The sequence below is a fragment of the Xyrauchen texanus genome, chromosome 4 (assembly GCF_025860055.1).
Source record: "Xyrauchen texanus isolate HMW12.3.18 chromosome 4, RBS_HiC_50CHRs, whole genome shotgun sequence".
Classification (NCBI taxonomy): Eukaryota; Metazoa; Chordata; class Actinopteri; order Cypriniformes; family Catostomidae; genus Xyrauchen; species Xyrauchen texanus.
Window position 1 is genome coordinate 16,411,228 of NC_068279.1, and position 25,961 is coordinate 16,437,188.

Sequence of the window (25,961 nt, forward strand, 5' to 3'; positions counted from 1 at the left end):
TGCGGCGTGATGAGATTCTGTTCCCCATATCTGTTAATATGCAATGTCAAGTGAACAACGTTTCGATTTTACACGCAACCTCGGTTCCCTGAGACGAAGGGAACAAGACATTGCGAACCCTAGCCACATTACAAGACTCAGAGTTCTTGAGGCATGAGTGATGTGCTCCTTGTTCTCAGTCAGAAATTCGGAGGAAATGGTGTCTGTGCACCTATTTTTATTACGGTCAGTTTTGCGGCAAAACAGATGGGGCTCAATCACCATAGCCAATATAAAAATATTGGCATTATTATAGAGGTTTCAAATAGGTTGTGAATGAAGGCACTCCCCATATGCGTTAAAACACAATATCTTGTTCCCTTCATCTCAGGGAACCAAGGTTCCCCTTCTGTCACTCACTTGATGTTGTGTCGATGAAGTGACACTAGGGGTCGCTCTTGGGAGAGTGATTCACCTTGTGTTTCCTCTATTAAAGCAGGCACAGTGATGTTGATCATCTTTTTAAAGACGTGTCTTTTTAAAGATGCCTTTCCGTCTCTGTGCTGTTCCTGGATGTGGTCATTACCTCTCCGCCTCTGATGGTCACGGTCACTCCCTCACGTGCCTGGGGTATAAGCGTGTTGAGGAAGCGTTCAAGTATGGTTTATGTTCTCACTGCGAGACCATAACCATGGCAATGTTGCAGTCATGGCTTTCCTTCTTTCGAGGGAAAATCACTTCAGCTATCCCCCTCGCGGCTTCTCTTACCTACGGGTACAAGATCACTTTAGTTGATGCTGGAGGTGATTCGGGGGCTTCAGTGGGTACGGTTCCGCCGGGTGAATTTCCCACGGACCGCCCACTCCCCAGTATTCTCGTTTGCTTCCGTCTAGCACTGAGATGGGACACAGGCTTGCCTCACTGCCAGCCTTATGTCTCTTCCGGAGCTTGTGAGCCAGATGAGATGTCGATCGCTGCATCTGAGAGCGCCTTGGGGATGTCAGACACCAAGGACTTGACCGGGCTGCCGACTTCGGGTGTGGCAGCCCAGTCTGATACCGATGCAGAGCTGACCGCCCCGCTTGCTCGAGGCTTGACGACTGAGTCCAGGAGTGCCACCTATGGCTGAACCTGGTCGAGATGGGGGAGGCACGGTTCCTCAATGCCCCCATCTCCCAGGCCGGCCTCTTCGGCAACACCTGCGGTGAAGCAACAGACAGAGGCCATACAGTACATCTTACCCTGGCACGGCTCAAGAGTGCGCACATGTCTGTTCACCAAGGGCGTTCTCCTGCGGCAACCCAAGCGCAACTGGCACCGCCCCAGCACAAGTCAACTACTTGCCCATGGTATAGAGCCCCCCGCAGGAGAGCGATGCCCCTCGTTTCTCGGCCGGCCACCAAGACCCCTAAAAGGGCTCCCAAGCATCCCTGAGACAGGCCACCTGAGGAAGGAGCTGAATGCAGGAACCCAGGAGCTGGTGCCCTTCCGGCCACCGGTGACGAGTTTAGAGGATACCCCAAGAGGCCCTCCTCCTCAGTCGCGGGCCCGCCTTGTGCCGGATGCGCGAAGCAAGGTAAGTGCTTGGAGGGTCCCCTCAGCGCTCCCGCCTCGGGTCGGAGCCCCTCTCCCCGAAGTGGCTCTCCCTACTTCCCCCCGCTGCGAGGCCCCACCCCCAGGAACGTTGGATGTGATCCTTCCCTTAGTGCCCCTCGCCCGGAGCTTGGGCGCATGGTTATCACTTCCCAACCAGTCACGCTGGCTGGCCAGAACTGTTTGACTCGCCTATGCGATTCAATTCACCAAGCACCTGCCCCGGTTCCATTTCGTTCTCTTCATGTCAGTGAAGAATGAGAGCAAGCAGTTGGTGCTGAACTGCCTGAACTTATCAAGGTGGCAAATGTCGGTCCCACTGAAGTACTTTCAGAGGCTCCTGGGGCATATGGCATCCTCAGTGGCAGTTACGCTGCTTGGGTTGATACATATGAGACTGCTACAGCACTGGCTCCAGACCCATGTCCCGAGGCACGCATGGTGCCGCGGCAGGCACTGTGTGCAACGGGCATGCAACTACTGGCTCCTGGACAGGACCTCATCTCCATTGGCACATCAAATGCCTCGAGTTGCTGGCGGTACTGCACACTTTGCGGAGGCTACGGCCATTGATTCAGGGCAAGCATGTGTTGATCTGCACGGATAACACCTCAACGGTAGCTTACATAAACTGCCAACGCGTTTCATGTCAGAACCCGCCCATCGTCTCCTCCTCTGGAGTCAGTGGTGGCTCAGGTTGCTGCGCGCCACTCACATCCTGGGCAACCTCAACGTAACAGCAGATGCTCTGTCACAGCAGGTAATGCTCAGGGGAGTGTGGAGACTCCACCCTTAGGCGGTCCAGCTGATTTGGAGTCGATTCGGTATGGCACAGGTAGACCTGTTTGCCTGCCAGGAATCCTCCCACTGCCTGCTCTGGTATGCCTTGACGGGAGCTCCCCTCTGCACAGACTGTGCACACAGCTGGCCCCTCAGATCTACATTATAGAGAAATACTAACCGTAATAATGAGCCTTTAAAATATAATTTTTACAAGCGCACGCACGAAGCGAGCCACAGCGACACCGGGAAAAGTGGTAATGATTCTGAATGTGTCCGAAAAATCAGCAAGAGACCGTCTGACCATTTTGTTAATGCACATTTGGTTTGAGCAAACAGACGATGATCTCAGGATCAATGATGGTCAGAGTGATCGCCAATAGCTGATGCCTTTGACCATGTCATGACGATATTTGGCACGTTTTCCCATTAATCTATTATATTATAATTATTATTATTAGACTATTATTATTATCAAATAAAATTACAAATAATTTGCCCGTAGACACAAATACACACGTTTTAAGAAACTCTCTTTATTATATTATTAAGTACAGATGACAGAAAAGCATAAATGAGCATATATGACGTGCTGATACGGAGGCGTGCAGTCTTGTAGATCATGCGCATCTAAGTATCTCACTCTTTGTTTCTGCCTTCCATTTTTTTATTTTTTTTTTATGAGTGCTGCAAATGACCTCAGATATCTCAGTTCAGTAGGTGCTTTGAGTTCCATTCACTTTATTACAGAGCAGTTTATTGTGAACGCAACCCTGCAGCCTGTAAAATAATACAAACTATATAAAATAATACAAAATGTATAAAATTATACAAAAACACGTTCACCTTGAACCATGATTTATATTTCAGTGATTATTATCATCATTATAATTATTATTTATACATTTATAATAGTTTTTATGTCTTCATTTGTGTAAGTAATTTTCCACCTGCATGTTTAGACTGATTCTTGACTGACGGTAAATGGAAAGGTGGTTATGTGTGTGTATATATATATATATATATATTATTTTATCACTTATTTATTTATTTGCTTTTTCATTTCGTTTGGAGTGCAATTTGAATTTAGAAATGTATTTGTTTGTAAGTTTTTTGTTTTTTAAATAAATTATTTAATTTTCAATGCAAAATCAGTAAAGCAAGAATATCCACTAATCCCTCAGCCCCGATGTAATTGGATATATCGTGAAGGAGGGAACAAAACAAATTTATTTACACAGATATGCACAGATGAAGCTTCTTTGCCAGAGAGATGTTCTCAACTGTTGTAAAGCCATCTTTAAAAAAGTTGAACATCACATTTTAAATGCACTTATTTTTTTCCAGTTTCATTTGAACTTTTAGTTAAAATAAATACAAAATATAGTTCAAAGAAATCAAAGTGTCTTGCTTTATTGTGTAAGCTTAACCCTAACCATGTTTACTGAAAATTATCCCATAATACCACCTAGTGACCAACCAGCGGAAATAACTTTGTTTGTAATTTTTCTGCAGAGTTTTTTTATTTTTTCGACCAAAGTTTCGAAAAAGTATTGTTTAGGAATTGGTATCGAAGTCAAGATATCGAAAATGTTTATACGATACCCAGCCCTACTCACGTGATCCTGAGACCCCGACTGGGCTATTTGCCCAAGGTTCCCACGACCCCCTTCAGTGATCAAGTGGTGAGCCTGCAAGCGCTGCCCCTGGAAGAGGCAGACCCAGCCTTATCGTTGCTGTGTCTGGTGCGTGCTTTGCGCACCTATTTGGATCGCACGCAGATGCTCTGAGCAGCTCTTTGTCTGCATTGATGGACAGCGGAAAGGCAACGCTGTCTCCAAACAGAGGCTTGCTCACTGGATCGTGGACACCACAGCGTTGGCCTACCAGCGAGGAGTGTGGCATCCTCGTGCGCACTGGCCAATAGCACCTCTCTAGCAGAGGGCAGCGGGCTGGGCAAAACCCAGTACCTTTGGTTTTACAATTTCCAGGTTGAGCCGGTCTCGTCTCGTGTTCTTTCAGGTGCGAGCAGGTAAGTAAGTTCATTAGACGGACAGCTGGCCGGGTGTACCGCTTGAGCATAGTGCCTTTCCCTTCCAAGAAGGTGAAGCCACATGCTCTTCTCTCCCATGTGTGTTCACGACTTGTGAACCCTGGATGTTCTTCCTCCAAACTCTCTGACTCAAAAATTCTGCAGAGGAATTTGTGGTCAGACCCAGTACTTGTACTATATGCCCTGTACCAGGGTAAGTGCTCCACAGGTTTTCGGTTTCCTTGTTAACCTCCTGTGATGTTCCTTCCGCGGCACGGTCTCCCCCTTCCTTGTGGTAGACCCGCGTCTCCCTTGGCAGAGCCCTCTCTGCCCTGGTCGCTGTGTTTGTAGAATCTCTCCCCCTACGAAGGGCAGGACTTACCACTGTGCCCCTCCCATGACTGGCCATTGGGCCTGTATGGTGTATTTGCCACTTTTTACTCTCCCCTCCTCTCCAGGGCAGGATGTGGCCTCCGCGGGGCCTTTTCCCCCTGAAGGAATAGGAACGGAAAAGGATGCTTCCCCTACACTGAATATTCGGGGTAATGACCTTTGCCTGACCACTCATCTGGGTGACCTTTGTTTCCTACTTCGCTTGCATTCCTGCATCATCTGCAACAGAATAATTTAAACTCAATCAAAATCAATATTTAATTTCCATGTATTTATTTATTTATTGTTAAGTAGCAGTGTAAAAAACTAAAAGGGTGGAAATGACTCCTTAGTTCTACTGATTAGCCTCATGTACCCATACCTCAACCCTAAACCTGATGAAAGAAACAGCAAAATAAGCTTTTGATTATAGCTCTGATTTCCAAAACAAACTGATTTACACATGCATGTTTGAAAATAATGCGGATAAGACAGTGATTGCCAGAATTCTACCAAGGTAGCAGAAATCAAACAGGCCTTAACATTTCATAAAGTTAAACAGATATGCATTTTCCCCTCTTTGGCACACATTTATTTTGATAAAAAAGCCATATATTTTTTATAATATATATATATATTTTTTGTGTTGTGACAGGAAAATCTTACTATGGAAAGAAACTCTGTCTTTGATGTGGAATGTTCAGTTCAAGGATATTAACATTTTACTTTTTGGATTTGTTGAGCTAAGCGAGACTGGCGATTACACTATTTGAAGACAACACCTGTTGACACACCGTATCGAGTTTGCAAGTTTGATTATCTTCCCTATAGACCTTATTCACGCTAGCGCCATCTTTGGGAACGACAACGAGGCTGTGAGGGATCATTGTTGCCAACTTAGCGACTTTGTCGCTATTTTTAGCGACTTTTCAGACCCCTTTAGCGACATTTTTTCAAAAAAGCGACTAGCGACAAATCTAGCGACTTTTTGGACAAACCTTAGCAACTTTCCAAATTCCAAATATCGCCAGTACTGCAAGCGTGAGGTCTTACTTCCCCGCTGCGTCTGCTCTGTTCAGTGAGCGGCTGAGAGGAGCAGCACATTCCGTTGACTGCACGCCAGCAGACATAGACATGAATGAGCTGCGCATGTGCACGCTGTGTTAGCAGGAACCAATCAGTGATCACATAGCAGCTGCCTTCTCCTTTGTTTTAATTCAAAACATTTAATTTGACCGTTTTTCCTTGGCATGCGCTTATATTCACTACTAATTAGAGTTTTAGTTCATTCCGGTTCGGTTTCTGAACTCTCCGACTTCAGATCGTATGTTTACAGACTGTATACATTTTACTTATCCAAACACAACAATAAACCTTCTTCAAACTCATAAACATGTAACGTTAGCTAAGTTCCGTTCCCTAACAGAAAATATGTAATTGAGAACCGTTTTACTGGACATTCGGCTATATACTTATATAAAAACAGTATGAGCACGGTTTAGGGGAGATAACCGTTATTATAAACTGAAGTAGGCTACAGTACCGACAAATTAGGCAGAATGCAAATACGACGCGATGACGTCATTAATATGCTAATGACGCATGACGTCATCTGGCGACATTTAGCTACTTTTCGAGCAGGCGTTAGCTACTTTCCATTGAAAATAGTTGGCAACACTGTGAGGGATAGACATACAGTCACTTTGGGCTTGTTTTTGGATCGTTCCGTAACATTGATAAAATATCAGTCCAGTTCAGTATAGGCTAAAGGACTCCAGATAACAAGAGCTGTGAAAAATCATATGTAATCTAAGAGATTTATACTGTTCGTGCCATCGAAGAGATGGTAAGCCTCGTTGTCGTTCCCAATAAAAATCAAAGATGGCGCTAGCGTGAATAAGGTCTGTCATTCATTTCGACTGTCGATTACATTCGCCTACAGTGTTAAGCAATGGCTGACAGCACGGAAGAAACAATAGCAGGATCCAAACAAGAGGGAGTTTACAACTATCGGGAGAGGATTGAATGTTCCCCAGAGGAAGAGGCAAAATTAGAGAGAAAGCATTTCTGGAATGTCATCAATGCGTTTAAATATTACAGGTAAAAACTGATTGGTGGAGCATCCCAGGCAGCTGCTCCACACCACTTAAAACTGAGTCCACATATTGCTATGTGTAGATCATCTGTGATGGCATGGGATGTAATGTATGTGGTGTACATTTAACTAACTATAAATTATAGTAGATTTCGCGAAAACCTTAAATAACCACCGGCTTTGTGTGGTCCCTACAAAGTACACACACACACACACACACACACACACACACACACACACACACACACACACACACACACACAAAACAAGTCTCACTTTTACCTATATGAATTGTGTTTTTTTTTTTTTTTTTTTTTACTTCACTTTCCCCCACTCTGTTTAGAATTCACGTACATGAACGAGTGAATCGAGCAGAGAGGCAGTTCCGATGCATTCCACATCACCACCAGCTACTTTTAACAAGCTTCCTTCCCAACCTGACTAAGATCCGTAACTGTGTTGATCGCAACCAGGAGGTGCTACAGGCCATAGTGAACAACTGCATCCATATGTTTGAGAACATGGAATATGGAGAGGATGTAGGTGGCATGCCTTGGCAGTAGGTCAACTGACAATGCTGTGTTGTTGTTTTCTTCATTTGAGTGCTGTGATTACTAATAGCACATGTACCCATGACCCAGACATATATTTGATTTGTGAGTTTACATCTGAAAGGCATATTTTTTGTTTCCCAACTGCCACGCCTCTGTAAAATGTTTCTATTAGATGTCTTTTGAGATGTTTATGATTTAGAAGATGTTTAGCAGATGTTAATTTGAATTCCATACTTTCCAGATGAAAACATCTAAAACAGACTTCTCTGATATTTACATGTGTGTGCTATCTGTGTGTACTATTTTGATTTTTTTTCCCCAAAGGGTAACCCAAGGAAAGTACTGCCGTCCTCGACTTTTGACATGGACAAGCTGAAATCTACTATAAAGCAGTTTGTCCGTGACTGGAGCGAAGGAGGAAAGGCTGAAAGGGACAGCTGCTATAAACCTATAATAGAGGAGATTCAGATACTTTTTCCTTCTGACCAGTGGTAAATATACTCTGACAAACATGTCTTTGCTTTTCATTAAATTGGTACACTGCATCAACCAACAATGGAAATGTGAAGGAACGTAAATCCTTTTATAACTTATAGAACTTCAGGATTTAATTGCTGAAATGTGAAATATACAAGGAATCTGTCTCGATATGTTAACACTAATACCAGCAAAAATAATGGTATCCATTCTTTCCGTTTTTTTTAAACCTTCAACATTTCATAGAAAAAAACAATACACACAATAAAACCTCTTTACTTTCACGTGTGTTTTAATTATTTGTCTATGGCAGCAGTTCTCAAACTGGGGGCCGCAGAAAAATTATAGAGCTTGACTTTTAATATTTTTTTATTATAGGCTACATGTATTATAGGCTACTATGCTAATATTCTGTTTTGGAGTGCTCGTCCCACTAAGTGATTTGTTTTAGGGGCAAAGTAAAAAATTTAGTGCCAGAGTTCTGTCAGAGTTCAGCTTTTAAAGACATTTGATGATACGATATATGCACAAGCAGGCATTAAGAATTACTGAGAACTCCAAAACAAAAGATATACTTGACAAGTTTTTTTTTTTTTTTCAGTTAACCAACAACACGAGTGACTGTGATCACCTTTATGAAAATATATTGATAACACTTTAAACTTTCATTAGTCATTAACAAACATTGTAGAATTCTTAACAGATTAGTCATGAACATTCATTTAAATGTATTTTAAGTTTTAATCTGTTCAACAATGTGTAGCCTATAGGCTGATGAAATAGCCTAATGCTGTTAATGTTTTTCACTAAAGTTAAAAACATCAGCAATATGTTTCCTATGATGCACTCAAACTAATTCAAATGTTTTAAATGTTTGTTTTTTGCATCCGTATACACCGTGCAATTGTTTTCTTTTGTAAACGCACTTCACAGACGTCTTTTAACGGTTTCAACACGTCTCACTGTTTTTATCAGTGCCTTGCGCCTGAGCGGCACATTTAAAACTTTTAATATATTAATCAAAAGGATATTGCTGCTTGTCCTAATCACATGTATTTGTGAGACATCATTCCCCACCATGATGACATAATACAGGGCACAATTTAATGTAGAGGATGACTTGGGTGTTATTGGTCAGCATCTGCCTGTCACCATAACATGTAGAATTGACAAGCTCTGCAGGGAAAGACAGTCTTACCTTGTTCTCTCACTATGACAAGCTACATACAATTATAGTGATGGCAAACTGATGTTCCGTGTTGTATTATGAATTTTTTAATTATAAGTTTTGTTATTTAATTATAATTGTAAGTTTAAGATTAAATATCATGCGTTACCCTTGTTGGGGGCCGCAAAGGGATGTACCATACACAAGGGGGGCCCTAGACACTGAAAAAGTGTGAAAATGTTAAAGGGATCGATCATCCAAAAATTTAAATTCTCATCATTTGCTCACCCTCATGCCATCACAGATGTGTATGACTTACTTTATTCTGCTGAACACAGATTTTTAAAAAATAGCTCTGTTGGTCCAGTCAATGCAAGTCAATGCCAGAAATTTAGCTCCAAAAAGCACATAAAGGCATCATGAAAGTAATCCATACGACTCCAGTGTTTAAATCCATGTCTTCTGAAGTGATATGATAGGTGTGGGTGAAAAACAGACCAATATTTAAGTCCTTTTTTACAAGAAATTACACTTCCCTCCTATGCGTGTTCACAAAAGGATCGAGTCCTTCTGTTTTTAAGTGATTCGATTTTTTTGTGCATATTGACAGCTACTAGGCAGGTAGGAGAAAGATTAATAGAGGAGGCGTAATGGAAAATAATAAATAAATAGGATTTGCACAACAGCCCAATTGATGGTGACATGCACAAAGGCAAAAAACAGAAGGAACTCCCGTGAATGTGCGTTGGTAGGGTTTATGAATGTAGTTTTGATCTGTTTTACACACACCTATTATATCACTTCTGAACATATCAATTTAACCACTTGACTCATATGGATTACTTTAAAGCTGCCTTCATGTATGAATGGACCAACACAGCGGAGATATTCTTCTAAAATCTTCGTTGTGTTCTGTAGAAGAAAGTCATTCAAATCTGGGATGGCATCAGGGTGAGTAAATGAGAATTTTTTATTTTATCATGAACTATACCATTTAATGCTGTAACAAATAAGCAAAAATGTACTAGACTTTTTTTTTCACTGCTGTTTCACTGTGTCTCACTTTCATCTCTGTTCTAGTATGTACTTTTCTGAACAATTTTGGAATCCTATATTGCGGCACTTCTCATGTTGCAGTCTCCATTGGATGAGTAACATATGTTGTTGAATATCTCATTTGTAAAACGCTTTGGATCTAATTATCTTGTAAATGAATACATGTAAATAATTTAGTGTCATTATGTTTTTTATCAACTAGGCTTGATTTATAATGATTTATGAATTTGAATGAAAAACGATATGTGTCTTTTAATATTTCTTTCTGTAGTGATGTGTCCAAAGTCAGAGTGTTAGTGCCGGGGGCAGGTCTGGGTCGCCTGGCATGGGAAATCGCTCATCTGGGTTATTCATGCCAAGGAAACGAGTGGAGCTTCTTTATGCTTTTCTCTTCTAATTTTGTTCTGAATAGGTACAACTCAGGCTCATCATCACAGTTTAAGTAGAACAACAACTCACATTAAAAACCACATTGGTAATTGTATTACAAACTGTATATTTAAACAAGTATTGTTGTAGCCTCTAAGATTAATCTTTTGGGTAACTGCCCAATGTTAAGTTGGAGTTTCTATTCCTAATTGAACTGAGGACAATGTATGTGGGAAGCTAACTGAGATTTTGTCCCTCAGGTGTGATGGGGAGAATTCTTGGACTGTGTATCCCTGGATTCACCAGTTCAGTAATAACAAAATGGCCTCAGATCAGACAAGACCTGTGACTTTTCCAGATGTCAATCCCCAGAGTCTTCCAGAAGACTCAGACTTCTCTATGGTCGCTGGAGACTTTCAGGAAGTATACAGTGATCCAAGTGAGTTATTTTAATAAACACACACACAGAAAATCACTAAATCATCTTAAAGTCTGTTTTGTACTTTTTGAAAGACATTTAACCTTTCAAACTGTAATTTTTTTTAAACACAATTTTTTCTTGCTCCCTCTTACAGATATTTGGGATTGTGTTGCTACTTGTTTCTTCATTGACACCGCCCACAACGTTCTTGATTACATTGAAAACATCTGGAATATTCTAAAACCTGGTGGCGTCTGGATCAATCTGGGTAAGTTCCAAAACGTGATCTGATGTATCCTAACATAAAAGCTATATATCATAAGAGATGCTCAAATCATGGGTGTGCTTACAAGTTTGTCATGGTTTGTCTTTGTTTTCAAAGGTCCGCTTCTATACCACTATGAGAATATGGCCAATGAATTGTCCATTGAGCTAAGCTATGAGGACATAAAGGCTGTCATTTTAAAATATGGGTTCGTCCTGGAGGTAAGCCATTAAAACCAACTTACCCTATTATACATTAATTGATCATTGCTCACCCCCAGATTTTATCAATCCATTTAATATTAAAAGAATGAATTAAAAAAAAATCAGTATTGCATTTCTTTCTTGGTGTTTATTTTAAATCCACAGTTGGAAAAAGATACTGTTTCCAGCACATACACAGAGAACGATCGCTCCATGCTCAAGTACCTTTATGACAGTGTCTTTTTTGTTGTACGGAAGCCTGCAGATCAGTTGATCAGTTGATCAATGGAGGCCAGACACCTGAAGATGACCAGTTTGTGAATTCTTTACAGACAGGAAACACAGAGGAAACTACATCATGACAATGGGAAGACTGGAGCTCTGGAGAAATTGCAGTCAATCGGCTGCAAAAAATAAACCCAACAATAAACCTATGGTTTTTTTAATTCATGAATGCCAGCATTATAGAAAATACCTGGTAATTGGAGAACACGACTGGCACTTTATGTGCTGAATTATTTCAGACATTTACCCAAATATGTGTATGACATGTTGTAGTGCCTCACTTTACATTTATATTCTCAGGTTTTGGGTGCTGCTTCACATCATGCAAATGACACTTCTCACACAGTATAAATACATTTCAGTGATTTTCTGGCATTTGTTTACATTATTGCAATTTTATTTGCCTAGAAAATTATCAGTTTTACTGAGTCTGAGGCCAACTACTTGTCACAATGACTCCAGCCTCTCAGAGGGACTTTGCTTGCCATAAGAACTGTAACAATTGGCAGCACTGAAATAAGTTGTTTTAAACTTTACAGATTTTAAATAATTAAATTATGTGCATATTCTGTTATAAAATTGTTTACCATCACGGGGAAAACTAAACATTATTTTATAAACTTGACATTTTTTTTTTTCTTTGACTACATTTCTTTAAAAAGACATGGTACACATCAACTTTTTGTATCCAGGCATTTATATATATATATATATATATATATACACTCACCTAAAGGATTATTAGGAACACCATACTAATACTGTTTTTGACCCCCTTTGCCTTCAGAACTGCCTTAATTCTACGTGGCATTGATTCAACAAGGTGCTGAAAGCATTCTTTAGAAATGTTGGCCCATATTGATAGGATAGCATCTTGCAGTTGATGGAGATTTGTGGGATGCACATCCAGGGCACGAAGCTCCCGTTCCACCACATCCCAAAGATGCCCTATTGGGTTGAGATCTGGTGACTGTGGGGGCCATTTTAGTTCAGTGAACTCATTGTCATGTTCAAGAAACCAATTTGAAATGATTCGAGCTTTGTGACATTGTGCATTATCCTGCTGGAAGTAGCCATCAGAGGATGGGTACATGGTGGCCATAAAGGGATGGACATGGTCTGAAACAATGCTCAGGTAGGCCGTGGCATTTAAACGATGCCCAGTTGGCACTAAGGGGCCTAAAGTGTGCCAAGAAAACATCCCCCACACCATTACACCACCACCACAAGCCTGCACAGTGGTAACAAGGCATGATGGATCCATGTTCTCATTCGGTTTACGCCAAATTCTGACTCTACCATCTGAATGTCTCAACATAAATCGAGACTCGTCAGACCAGGCAACATTTTTCCAGTCTTCAACTGTCCAATTTTGGTGAGCTCTTGCAAATTGTAGCCTCTTTTTCCTATTTGTAGTGGAGATGAGTGGTACCCGGTGGGGTCTTCTGCTGTTGTAGCCCATCTGCCTCAAGGTTGTGCATGTTGTGGCTTCACAAATGCTTTGCTGCATACCTCGGTTGTAACGAGTGGTTATTTCAGGCAAAGTTGCTCTTCTATCAGCTTGAATTAGTCGGCCCATTCTCCTCTGACCTCTAGCATCAACAAGGCATTTTCGCCCACAGGACTGCCGCATACTGGATGTTTTTCCCTTTTCACACCATTCTTTGTAAACCCTAGAAATGGTTGTGCGTGAAAATCCCAGTAACTGAGCAGATTGTGAAATACTCAGACCGGCCCGTCTGGCACCAACAACCATGCCACGCTCAAAATTGCTTAAATCACCTTTCTTTCCCATTCTGACATTCAGTTTGGAGTTCAGGAGATTGTCTTGACCAGGACCACCCCCCTAAATGCATTGAAGCAACTGCCATGTGATTGGTTGATTAGATAATTGCATTAATGAGAAATTGAACAGGTGTTCCTAATAATCCTTTAGGTGAGTGTATATATACACATGCATATATAAGTGTTATACAACTGATCACAAAGTACAGTCAGGACATTACTGATGTAAAAAACAGCACTATTGAATCACTATTAAAAAAAAAATGTTTTTGATAAATTCTAGACATGTCCCATTTCCAGCAGCCATCACACCAACACCTTATCCTTGAGTAATGCTATATTGTTAATTTGGAAACATTATATCAAACACAGATGAAAAATATTTGGTTCATTAAATGAAGCTTAACATTGTCTTTGTGTTTGTTTTGGAGTTGCCACAGTACGCAATAGACTGGTATGTCTTAAGGTCAATGTTAGGTCAGAAATGTCAAAAAAGAAACCGCTTTCTCTAGAAACTCGTCAGTCAATCATTGTTTTGAGGATTGGAGGCTATACAATGCTTTAAATTGCCATACAATATGCCATACAAAGTTGTACACTATAGTCTTCAAAGATAAAGGACAACTGGCTCTAAAAAGGACAGAAAGAGATGTGGAAGGCCAGAAGTACAAATAAACAAGAGGATAAGTACATCTAGCTTGAGAAATAGATGCCTCACATGTCTTCAGCTGACAGCTTCATTGAATTCTACCTGCTCAACACCAGTTTCATGTACATCAGAAAAGAGAAGACTCAGGGGTGCAGGCCTTATGGGAAGAATAGCAAAGAAAACACTACTTTAACAGAAAACAAAAAGAAAAGTTTAGAGTGGGCAAAGAAACAGTCATTGGACAACAGATAATTGGAAAAGAGCGTTATGGATCTTAACCCCATTGAGCTTTTATGGGATCAGATTCAAATGGTAATAGTACATTTTCACGTTATTAATGTCCTGACTAGTCATTTTGATCAGTTGAATGCCACTTTGGTGAATAAAAATTACACATTTCTTTCAATAATAGCAAAATCTGTACATTATTCTAAACAGTTCACCGCCTGTGTGTGTGTGTATGTTTATATATGGATATGTATATATATGTGTGTGTGTATATATATATATATATATACACACATATTTACATTATATATATATAATGTATTTATTTATTTATTGTACATCACTGTTTATTGATATGAACTAAATTGACAGTGTTGTTGTTCGACTCCTTAAGCCGTATAGAGGGCGCTATATTATAAAAACGCATTTCAACTTCAGTGACGATTTTGGATAAAACTGGTCGCACACATGACCAAGCGAAGAGCAGAAAACTATTTACCCCCTGAAATTCCCCATAAAAGGTGTTTTCTCTCCAACATCGACAACCCGGTCAGAGGAGTTGATAATGCAGCATCATTTTTATCATTGGTTGGAGAGCGGTGCAGAAAAAGGCCAAACTCTCTCGAGGACTAAGACATACTGGATACAGATACATTGTCGAGAAAAGTGCCAGTAGGCCTAAATATAGTTAAATTAGTGCTTGCAGATGAGAACACATCCAAGTGTAGAAAATTCGAGTATCTTGGCAGACCTGTCGCGCTGCTGTCATCACGCGCGTTTGAGGTTGAGTCAAGTGATCAGCCAGAGGAAAAGAATATCTTCACTGCAGGAGAGGGTAAAGTCTCACTCTGCTAATAGCTCAATGCCAGCAAATGTTGCAAACTCGCGTGTAAGTTAGATTCACTTTAATGTAACTTTTGCATACGTCCAAGTATGTTTGGCCACTACATGTTAAAATACAAATAATTCACCCCATGGCATTTATGTACAGCGGAGGAGATGTTAAAATGAGGAGTACATTGTAGTAAGCAGTTTATTGTTTAATTCATATATTTGTTTTCTGTGGGTGAAGAAGAAAAACAAGGAAAAGTAATTCACGAAATCCATGGTTCTGAACATTTAAAAAAGCTAAGCTAAAACAAATGTCTCCGTGTAATAGGCTACTTTAAGACTAAGTAAATATACTCACTGTAATGCATACAAACAAAAACATCCACTACGTCATTGAAATCCACTCCGTCATCGCGCCTGTAGTGAGGACCTTCTCCAATATTTGCGTGGTCTCGCTTAAAATATGTTGATTGCAGATAAACACATGAGGGCGATACAGGATAATATTAGATATATTATATTTTAAAACACACTCCATGTTGAAATGCGATTTAGTGAGGTTTTTTTTGGTAGTATCCGCTTCTACGTAGGTTTGCCTTCCTCGTGATTTTATTGCGTATTATAGCTTAATATCATTCTCTCTAATTTTACCCATCTCTCTAATTTTTTTTGCAATACTACATTTACAAACAAATAGTGATAAACAAAAAATTACAGGATGTTTACCAAAAAAACAAACAAACAACAAAACATTTTTCCTTAGATTATACCTTATTATCATAAGTAGCACACCATAAAAGTATTAAAAGTAGCATTACTAGCAAATTTGCAGAGTTCTTTAAATATTTTAAACACTGTTCAACATCTTTAAGGAACACAAAAGTAGAAAAAGCAGGCATTTCCTTTGAGAATTTACATTTAAAAATAATATCTAAATTAAATGAAATAATAATATATTAATTGTTAAATGTATATAAAATTGCCTAATTTCAAAGATTTACCAAACTTTTTGGCTAATACAGAAGTTTGGGTATCTGTTCCTTTTCTTTTTTTATTTGAAAAGCCAATCCAAAACACTGCAGTAAACACAATTCCAAAACAGGTGGTCAACTGTTTCTTCAAAGTGAGGGCAAAAGGAACATTTGGGTGAAATACTGTCACTAAACTTTTCTAGTTTGTGATTTACTGGCTAGCAATTATGACTAATCTTAAAAGAGACTTCAACTACTTTAATGGACAGAATAATTTTTCCAAAGAAGCCAGAATTCTTTCCATACCACTATTCTGTTTTTCCAATAGCTTACACAAGCAGGTAAAGAAATCTCTGTTCTACTGAGAACTGGTCTTATTTTTTATTTAAAAGCTACTACTCCCAAAAAAGCATTGATCAATAAATAAATTAGAATGATCAATAAGGGACCCTTGGGACCAGACTGGGAGACTGGGAAAAAAATTCTTGCATAAAGCATTCATAAGAAAACAGGACACCCCTATCATCCAAGAGTTGGCTCACTAAAATAATATTCTTATCAAACCAGTTGCGAAAAAAGGTACTTGTTTGCATTTACCAATTTTTTTTTGCTGTTGTGAATACTTCAGTTTTTAGATCCGATGTCATAATTTCTGTGTGTTCTACTAGGTGATGCGCACAGATGAGTACCTCTCTGCTTTCAATTCCTTCCAGTTCTGGTGTATTGCACTACCTGAACTGGATCTTTCTCTCTTGGAGTGCTCAGATGGGCCCAATGCAACCTTTTCAGCCAAAGACTTAGAGGTGATGGAAACCTGAGGAAATCGTCAGTGCACAATGACTGGTTTATTCATGTTCAGATGTCTGTCTATGTGTTATGACCTGACCTGACTTGACAATCACTTGATCTGCACTGAATGTATTTACAAGGCCTTGTGTCTTGTGTGGAGGCCCCCAGAAGAAACATTCAATCAAAAATTCCTCTCTCACAGATATCATGTGTTCAGAAGTGTGAAGCATTTAGTAATTGTGCATATTGGACTGATAATTTATCTAATTGCATAATTTACAGCTGAACTATGATTCACTGAGTTGTCTGTGGTTGCTTTTGCTATTCCATGTGAAATGCATCAAAAGGAAGTGAAACACACCTATTTCCACACTATTGTGTCAGGTGCTCATGACCTTTGATCTAGGAGAGAATGTGAGCTGAGAGCAAGCTGCCTTTATCAGGGGATTGCTTTGCTGGTGATAAGCATTCAGACACAGATCTGTTCATTTGATTAAATAAGTATTCAAGTAAAAAGTTGTCATTTTGAATTTTCCTTTTCCAATACAAAATTATGTGCATGAGGTGGGGAAATGTGGATATATCTGTTAAGTGTTTAAGGGGACAGGCCAATATCAAGGAATCACTGATTAATGTAATCTGAAAATGATGCAGCTGTCTTAGATTTCGTTTTTTTTTTTTTTGCTTTCTTGGATTTCTTAAGATTCTTTTGACTGAAAGGAATGGAGAATATGTACAAATGTTAGTCATTAATAAAGATGATCCAAGAAACAGCATAATGCTTTGGAGAAGTGATTTAACCTCAAGAACATTAAAGAATATACTATATATATATGTATACTCTCTCTCTCGCTCTCTCTCTCTCTCTCTCTCTCTCTCTCTCTCTCTCTCTCTCTATATATGTATATAAACTCAGCTAAATTGATTTTCAGGACACTGTATTTTAAAGATAATTTTGTAAAATTCCAAATAACTTTATAAATCTTTATTGTAAAGAGTTTAAACAATGTTTTCCATGCTTGTTCAATGAACCGTAACCAAATGAACATGCACCTGTGGAACGGTCGTTAACACATTAACAGCTTATAGACAGTAGGCAATTAAGGTCACAGTAATAAAATCTTAGGACACTAAACAGACCTTTCTACTGACTCTGAAAAACACCAAAAGAAAGATGCCCAGGGTCCCTACTCATTTGCGTGAACGTGCCTTCGGCATGCAGCATGGAGGCATGAGGACTGCAGATGTGGTCAGTGCTATAACTTGCATTGTCCGTACTGTGAGATGCCTAAGACAGTGCTGCAGAGAGATAGGAAGAACAGCTGATCGTCCTCGCAGTGGTAGACCACGTGTAACAACACCTTAGTTACACTGAGGCCTGTACTCTGGAGCAGGATCAATTTGGAGGTGGTGGGTCTGTCATGATCTGGGGCGGTGTGTCACAGCATCATTGGACTGAGCTTGTTGTCATTGCAGGCCATCTCAACACTGAGTTACAGGGAAGACATCCTCCTCCCTTATGTGGTACCCTTCCTGCAGGCTCATCCTGACATGCTCCTCCAGCATGACAATGCCACCAGCCATACTGCTCGTTCTGTGCGTTATTTTCCTGCAAGAAATGAATGTCACTGTTCTGCCATGGCCAGCGAAGAGCCCAGATCTCAATCACATTAAGAATGTCTTGGACCTGATGGATCTGAGGGTGAGGGCTAGGGCCATTTCCCCCCAGAAATGTTCGGGAACTTGCAAGTGCCTTGGTGGAAGAATGGGGTAACATCTCATAGCAAGAACTGGCAAATCTGGTGCAGTCCATGAGGATGAGATGCACTGCAGTACTTAATGCAGCTACTTAACCAGATACTGACTGTTACTTTTGACCCCACCCCCCTTTCCTTTCCCTACATTATTAAATTTCTGTTAGTCACACATCTTAGTTGTTTAATCTTTTTATGTTCATACAAATATTTACACATGTTAAGTTTACTGAAAATAAAAGCAGTTGAATTTTTTTGCTGAGTTTATGTGTGTGTGTGTGTGTGTGTGTGTATTCTTTATTGTTCTTGAGGTTAAAGCACTTCTCCAAAGCTTTGTGCTGTTTCTTGGATGATTTTTATTCATGTATATCAAATCAAATTTTATGGAGAAATAATCATTCGGTATCCAGTGTTGAACCCACTTAAGTAATCTTCACACCAGACACTAGAACTGCCATCTGCTCGTGTTCCTACTATATTTCCATTATACGCTGTTTAACTACCTTGAACAACCTGAGCGTATTTAGTTAGTCATTGACCACGTTATTTTCCGTTTTTACTCGGCTGCACATGAACTAAATGCGCGAAACAACCATTAAATATGTTAAGTATTAGTGGACATGTAAAAATCGTTCCGGTCTTATGACATATAAAAGCATTGCGAAAGAAACTGATGAAGAAAAACGCAGCTATGTTTGTTATGCAACTTCTATCGGTTTCTCTCGAGAAGGCACGACCTTCCCAGAACAAAACAAAACTTTGGTTAAAGTTCCAGTGGCGTGTCCACACTCGACACTTTACAGCCTATGCTAAAGACCACCCACTTCCTAGCCGATTGCATCTCCTCAATTATGAGCGAAGTCAATGCAGGAATTATGAAGACGCTGTTTTTATGGAAATCATTGCTGGGAAAACGAGGCTATTGATATTACACAGGTAAATAAAGAACATAGTACAATAGCGTATGCTATCTTTGTTATTAACTGCCTTTATATATGAAACGAAATGTTATATCCACAGGGGTTTCTCCAAGACATGTTAAAACTTGCGTTTCAGTCAAGAGTTATTTCATGCCCATTCCACATAGACGTGTTGTTGTGCGACTGTCTGCGCCAAATGCACAAATCGATTCCTGGAGCTATAAGTTCATATGTCTATAGATGGTTGCAATATGTCTATGTTTCAGGCACTGTTTTTGTAAGGACACCCTCCACCCTTTTTCGTTTAATTAGTGTCCTCGGCTAGATGGCGGCATTTGAACTTGGGAGCTTGTGTTTCTCATTGGAGTCCCATTATGTTACTCAATAATTCCCGGAAAAGGATGTATAGACGTAGTTTTCCACCTCACGCGAATTCTTCTTCTTTTTTATTTTTTTTTTATATTTGTCAAAGATCTCCAAAGGAATGACTGAAAATATTCAGGACTGACTTATTCTTTCACTGGCGTGATAGAGATTTGAGAAGAAAATGGTATGTTGTTCAATTATCTTAACTTTTTCTCTTCTTGGTAAACTTCTAATTCAGTGATAGTATTGTGTTTTAACGTATCTCCATCCAGTCAAGAAGGACTTGGATCCAGGCCACCTTTTACAAGAGAGAATGTGTCAAATTTCTGCCAGCCTCACGTGATCATCACAGGTGTGCTTAAAAATGTATTCATATTTACACACAGTATACTTTTAGCTATGCTAATATGTCCTTATTAATCATGATCCATGATATAAAACAATCTATTAAGCCTTAAATGCATACCTCTGGTCTTTAGTGACCCAGGACCTTATTCCACCACCTGTTCCTCATCCATTTTTTTGGAGTTGTGCCCACACCCCTGTAGTAATCCTAAATCATTCTCTTTCAAATGGATAAATAATGTGTACACACACACACACACACACACACACACACACACACACACACACACACACACACACACACACACACACGTTGGTCTACCTATCATTATGAGGACTTTCCATAGACATAATGACTTTTATACCGTACAAACTATAGATTCTATCCTCTAAACCTAACACAACCCCTAAACCTAACCCTCACAGAAAACCTTCTGCATTTTTACATTTTCAATAAAACATTGTTTAGTATGATTTTTAAGGGATTTGAATTATGGGGACACTAGAAATGTCCTCATAAATCACATTTATAGCATAATACCCTTGTAATTACTAATTTGTAACTTACAAAATTGTCCTCGTAAATCACAAAAACACGCACACACACACACACACACACACACACACACACACACACACACACACACACACACACACACACACACACCTGGCTAAACTATAGGGACATTAGAGATCCTAGGTATGTATCAAATTTGTTATATTATATCTATATAAGTTTAAACTGGATATCTATTTTTGGTTTATTATTAAGTCAAATATTTATAGAAATTACTACTATATCACGTTGATTTTCAGTGCAGTGTGCAACAATGGTGAACTATCAGTATCCCATATGCCTGTAAACATACATACATATTATACTGTACATGTTATTTGTTACTTAAGGTGGCACTAATGTTTCAGTGATTGACTTGATTTACATTTGACATTGCCATTTGAAGAAGAAACAACATGGAAGTAAACTATAGCAAGTACAACACATGAACAGTATGAAATGGCTTTTTCATTTGTGTGTAGTATTACAATTATGCAAATTGTGTGTCTATTTAGACTCAGTAAGTGTCTGAGAAAATACATATGTGTAGCTTCTGTATTATGTTTAGCTCAGTATGTGTTTGACAGACAATTACTTCTCATGAAATTTCATTGTGGAAGTCATTAATCCTGTTCTAGATTTGTCCTAATTTGTTGCATAATCTCTTTAAAATACGAAAAACTAAAAAATATATCAATATACTATTATATTATATTATTTTCTAATGATCTTAAAAATATTTTGAAAATGTTATAATATTTGGGCATTTTGTAGATCCATTTTGATAGATATACAGTATGTGCCAGTTTTGGCCTGAGTATGTAGTGGGGTAATTGGTGAAATATCCATGCATTTAAAGGATGAACATGGCAATTCTTACTGTTTTGCAGGTGTTACCCAGTGTGCCAAGTATGCCAAAGCTTAGTAAGGTATTCATTATTTTTTCACTAGTACACACATACATCCTCTGCTTATTTAAAAAAATATGTATTTCTTTATTTAATATAATTTTTCTATTGATTGTTTTCTTTACCTAAAAGATCTGTTTTGACTATAAATAGCCTTACAATAGTCTCATAACTGTGTCCTTCCTCCCCTTTCTTCTCTCATTTGTCTTGGCTCTTCTCACCTCTCATTCCTCAGATGTTGTTGTGGGAGGCTGATCGGGGAGCATGTGGGCCCCTACTCAGGCCTCTTGGGTCATGGCCCTGACCCTGGCGCCTCTGGTGAGGAGGAGTGGTCAGTGGCGCGACACACCAGTGTCAGCCCCACTGATGCTTTCGGATCACTGGACTTCCAGGGCAGCACAAAGCGTACGTGCCGTGCCAAGGTTGGTGTACACAAGGGCTAAGTAAGTTTGTAGATGTGTGTGTTTTCGACGATGTACAGTACATATTGGCCTGTAATTTAGGATCATACAGTATAATATAGCAGGTTCCAGATTTTACATTGGACATTCTAGTGGTGACCAGAATTTCTTACTGTACAAAAGTAAACAAAATTGTCCTGTTTATCAAAAATGTAAATGTTTTAATATTACTAATATTAATAAAATATTAATAAAAAATTGTAGCTGTTAGTGAACCCATTTTGTATGTAGTCTGTGTCATTTTCTTTCACCTTGCATAGCTATGTTTATGGTTTTATCATGCAACCCGTCCATGTTGGCTAGCCAAAATAGATCTTATCATTGGATGCACAGCATTTGATGTCAACAATAAAAGAATGGGAAGCATTTTCTGCCTCCTTTTAAAAGTTGATTTGCTTACTAAGCCTATATTTTTTTGCTATCCTAACTATGGACAATTATATAGTTACATTGTTGTAACATTACATTGTATAGTCACATTGTAATATGCTCTTTTCTCTGCAGTATGTGCGTCTTTCCTGTGACACTCCACCAGAGCACCTTCTCCAGCTGATGCTGAGAGAATGGCACATGGAGATGCCCAAGTTGGTGATCTCAGTGCACGGAGGGACAGATAACTTCCCTCTATCTCCACGGGTGTGCCAGGCCTTCAGCGCAGGGCTCATCACAGCTGCAGAGAGCACCGGCGCATGGATATTGACTGACGGGATTAATACGGGTTTGTATTTATGGGCTGACATTGGTGTCTTTGGAATGCTCCTAAAGGGATAGTGCACCCAAAAATGCACATTTTGTCATCATTTACTCGCTCTCATGCTGGCACAAACCCGTATGACTTCTTCCATGGAACACAAAAGGAAATGTCAGGCAGAATAATAGCATAGGTCACCATTAACTTTTATTGTATGGAAAAAAATTGAATGAAAGTGAATGGTGACTGAGGGTGTCATTCTGCCTAATCTCTTTTTGTATTTCATGTAAAAAAGAAAATCAAAGGGGTTTGGAACAACATGAGCATTAGTAATTGATTACAGAATGGTTGTGAATTTGGTGTGAACTATCCCTTTAACTTATCTTGTTTTTCTTGTCCATCAAACTGTTTTCTACAGCAGAGGTTTTCAAACTGGTTTCTGCGGAAAATACAAACATTAGAAATACAAATAAAAATAGTAAAAAAAAAAAATATATATATTTTTTTTTGACTTTTAAATCTGAACTATTTCATTCATAAACCATGGGCTTACAAAGCTATTTTGAAACAATGTTTATTTTTAACAAATATATTTGAACTGATTTGAAAATGTTTTTCTTCTGGTTTAAACATCTTACATTACTATAATACAAAAAAAGACACACTGTCAAATTAATAAAAAGCATATATTTTCCATATAAAATTGTAATAATTCGTTTTGCTTTTTAGTACAATGACATTATAAAGGCCAATTATTTTAATTTTGCCAACACTCCTCCCACCTCACCATCCTGAACAGCACAGTGGCATTAGTGGAGTTATTCAGAATCCTGGGCTCTACCATTTCTCAGGACCTGAAGTGGGACACCCACATAGACTCCATTATGAAGAAGGCTCAGCAGAGGTTGTACTTCCTTTGCCAGCTGAGGAAGTTCAACCTGCCACATAAGCTGCTGTCACAGTTCTACTCGCCAATCATTGAGTCTGTCCTGTGTACATCTATAAATATCTGGTTTGGTTCAGCCACCAAATCCGACAAAAGGAAACTACAATTAATGTAATTTCTTATTGGTGCCCCCTTGCCCACCCTCCAAGACCTGTACGTCTCCAGAGTGAGGAAACGTGCGGGTAGAATCACTCTGGACCCCACACACCCTGCCCACTCCCTCTTTGAACTGTTCCCTCTGGCCGGCGCTACGGAGCACTGAATGCCAGGACACCCAGGCACAAGAACAGTTTTTACCCTCAGGCCATTTTCCTCATGAACAATTAAACTGCCTCAGGACTCCCCCATAGTGCAACAGTGTAAATACATATCTCATGCGCATATGAAAATTCACTCAGATTTAATTCAATAACTGTACATACCCCTACCCTGCACATATATTACCACTTGCACATGTACATACACCATTCTGTTATATGTCCAAATATTTGTATGTCTATTTATACTCTTACCTTGTTTTATATTCTGTGTCTCACTGTAATATTCGGTGTGCTCTTGTTTCTCCTATCACCAAAGAAAATAGGAAATTCCTTGTATATGTGAGAACACTTGGCAATAAACTCATTCTGATTGTGATTTAGAATTTTTCTTTGTAATATCATGTTTACAATTTTTCTCTCACTGGGTGTCCCTTGCAAGAAAATTATAATATTTTTAGGTCTTTAGTGTCAAAAATTTTGAAACCCCCTGTTCTATAGTACATATTACAGGCTAAATGTAGAGTGCATATAACTTATTTTATATGAGTAAGTGTGTTTGCTCTGTTTATCTTCCTGTACTTTATTATGACCTTATTTCTCTTTCATCCAGGTGTATCTAGGTATGTCGGTGATGCTGTAAAAGTATATGGTTCACATGACCACAGGAAGAGGAATGTTTTAGGAATGACACCCTGGGGGATCATTGAGAATAATATTGACCTTATTGGCAGAGATGTGAGTTTAATAAAAGAAAAACTGCAATATATATGTACTGAATTTTAGTGTAATAACTATGCATTCATCAGTATTCTTAAGGGCATTTAAGATTCCTCATGAGCAGCATAATGATGTTTTTTTGTCCTATGTAAGGTCTTGAGACACTACCAGGCTCTTGGTAATCCTCTGAGCAAACGTGCCAGTCTCAACGGCATGCATTCACACTTCCTCTTAGTTGATGATGGGACTCTGGGTAAATCAGGCTGTCAGATAGACCTGAGGAAGAGACTGGAGAGGTACATACATTTGCAGAAGATCCACCCCAGTAAGTGTCTGTAGGATATGTGTGGGCCTGTGTAAACTACTTTTTAGTAAAATGTATATGTTGAATTATATATGCATGTGTGTGATTCTGTCTTTAAGTGCTGTATTTGTGTGTAGGGTTGCCTCAGCACGTACCTTTGGTGTGTGTTGTAGTAGAGGGAGGCCCTGCAATCCTCTCTGTAGTCCTGGAGTATGTGCGTAGAGCTTCTCCTGTGCCTGTGCTGGTGTTTGAGGGAACAGGCAGAGCAGCTGACCTCTTTGCCTTAGTACACAAACAGACAGCTGTAGAAAGGTGTGCATCACCTCTTCCCACCTGAGTATGGGACATTTATTAATTTGTTTATTTTGTTAATGTTTGAGTGATGCAAAGGTCTAATCCGGTGCTCTGGTGAGGTTCCTGGTGTTTTCAGTGTGTTATGGTCATAAATGAAGGCTAATTGCAATTAAAAAAATACAATTAATTTGATGTGAAGTAGTCACATAGTTATTTTTGCTAAGTACATTCTGAAAACATTAATAACTACTTGAGTTATTCCACATTAATTTTGTTATTTTATTGTGTAATTGCAGATTACTTACATTTGTGTTTTTGCACTTCCTTTTTCCTCGATGTTCCCCTATAGAAAGTTAGATTCTGATATTAAAGAAGATTTCCTGTTGCGGATTCAGGAGATGTTTTGTGTGGAGAGACCAGAAGCCATTGAGCTCCTCAACATTCTCATGGAATGCATGGAATACAGAGAGGCTGTAAGTTAAAAAACCTCAAAGCTGAAGTTTGTAACTTTTCAGTGTTAAAATACTTTCTCCTATT

The 25,961-nt window shown here is 39.3% G+C and overlaps 2 protein-coding genes across 3 annotated transcripts in view; both read left to right on the plus strand.

The window, feature by feature from the left end:
* The first annotated feature begins 6,584 nt into the window (after nucleotides 1–6,584).
* On the plus strand, nucleotides 6,585–13,457 carry LOC127643103 (carnosine N-methyltransferase-like). 2 transcript variants are annotated; one of them, XM_052125673.1, is made up of 9 exons: nucleotides 6,585–6,602; nucleotides 6,699–6,856; nucleotides 7,195–7,390; nucleotides 7,730–7,896; nucleotides 10,378–10,518; nucleotides 10,736–10,914; nucleotides 11,051–11,164; nucleotides 11,279–11,382; nucleotides 11,623–13,457. In XM_052125673.1, exons 2-9 carry the CDS (start codon nucleotides 6,708–6,710, stop codon nucleotides 11,644–11,646), a joined length of 1,074 nt encoding a protein of 357 aa, XP_051981633.1. In that variant the 5' UTR covers nucleotides 6,585–6,602; nucleotides 6,699–6,707; the 3' UTR covers nucleotides 11,647–13,457. The 2 variants fall into 2 exon arrangements, with proteins under 2 accessions (XP_051981633.1, XP_051981632.1); XM_052125672.1 differs by lacking the exon at nucleotides 6,585–6,602 and having other exon boundaries at nucleotides 11,530–13,457.
* Nucleotides 13,458–19,460: 6,003 nt separating this feature from the next.
* The window catches only part of LOC127637974 (transient receptor potential cation channel subfamily M member 6-like), a 35,435-nt gene continuing 28,934 nt past the window's right edge, over nucleotides 19,461–25,961 (plus strand). The window contains exons 1-10 of the mRNA XM_052119290.1: nucleotides 19,461–19,592; nucleotides 20,049–20,126; nucleotides 20,215–20,294; nucleotides 21,734–21,772; nucleotides 21,987–22,173; nucleotides 22,717–22,930; nucleotides 24,720–24,844; nucleotides 24,980–25,151; nucleotides 25,268–25,442; nucleotides 25,774–25,897. Of these exons, the coding sequence (XP_051975250.1) occupies nucleotides 20,124–20,126; nucleotides 20,215–20,294; nucleotides 21,734–21,772; nucleotides 21,987–22,173; nucleotides 22,717–22,930; nucleotides 24,720–24,844; nucleotides 24,980–25,151; nucleotides 25,268–25,442; nucleotides 25,774–25,897 (1,119 nt within the window). The 5' untranslated portion in view covers nucleotides 19,461–19,592; nucleotides 20,049–20,123. The remainder of the gene's footprint in view (nucleotides 19,593–20,048; nucleotides 20,127–20,214; nucleotides 20,295–21,733; nucleotides 21,773–21,986; nucleotides 22,174–22,716; nucleotides 22,931–24,719; nucleotides 24,845–24,979; nucleotides 25,152–25,267; nucleotides 25,443–25,773; nucleotides 25,898–25,961) is intronic.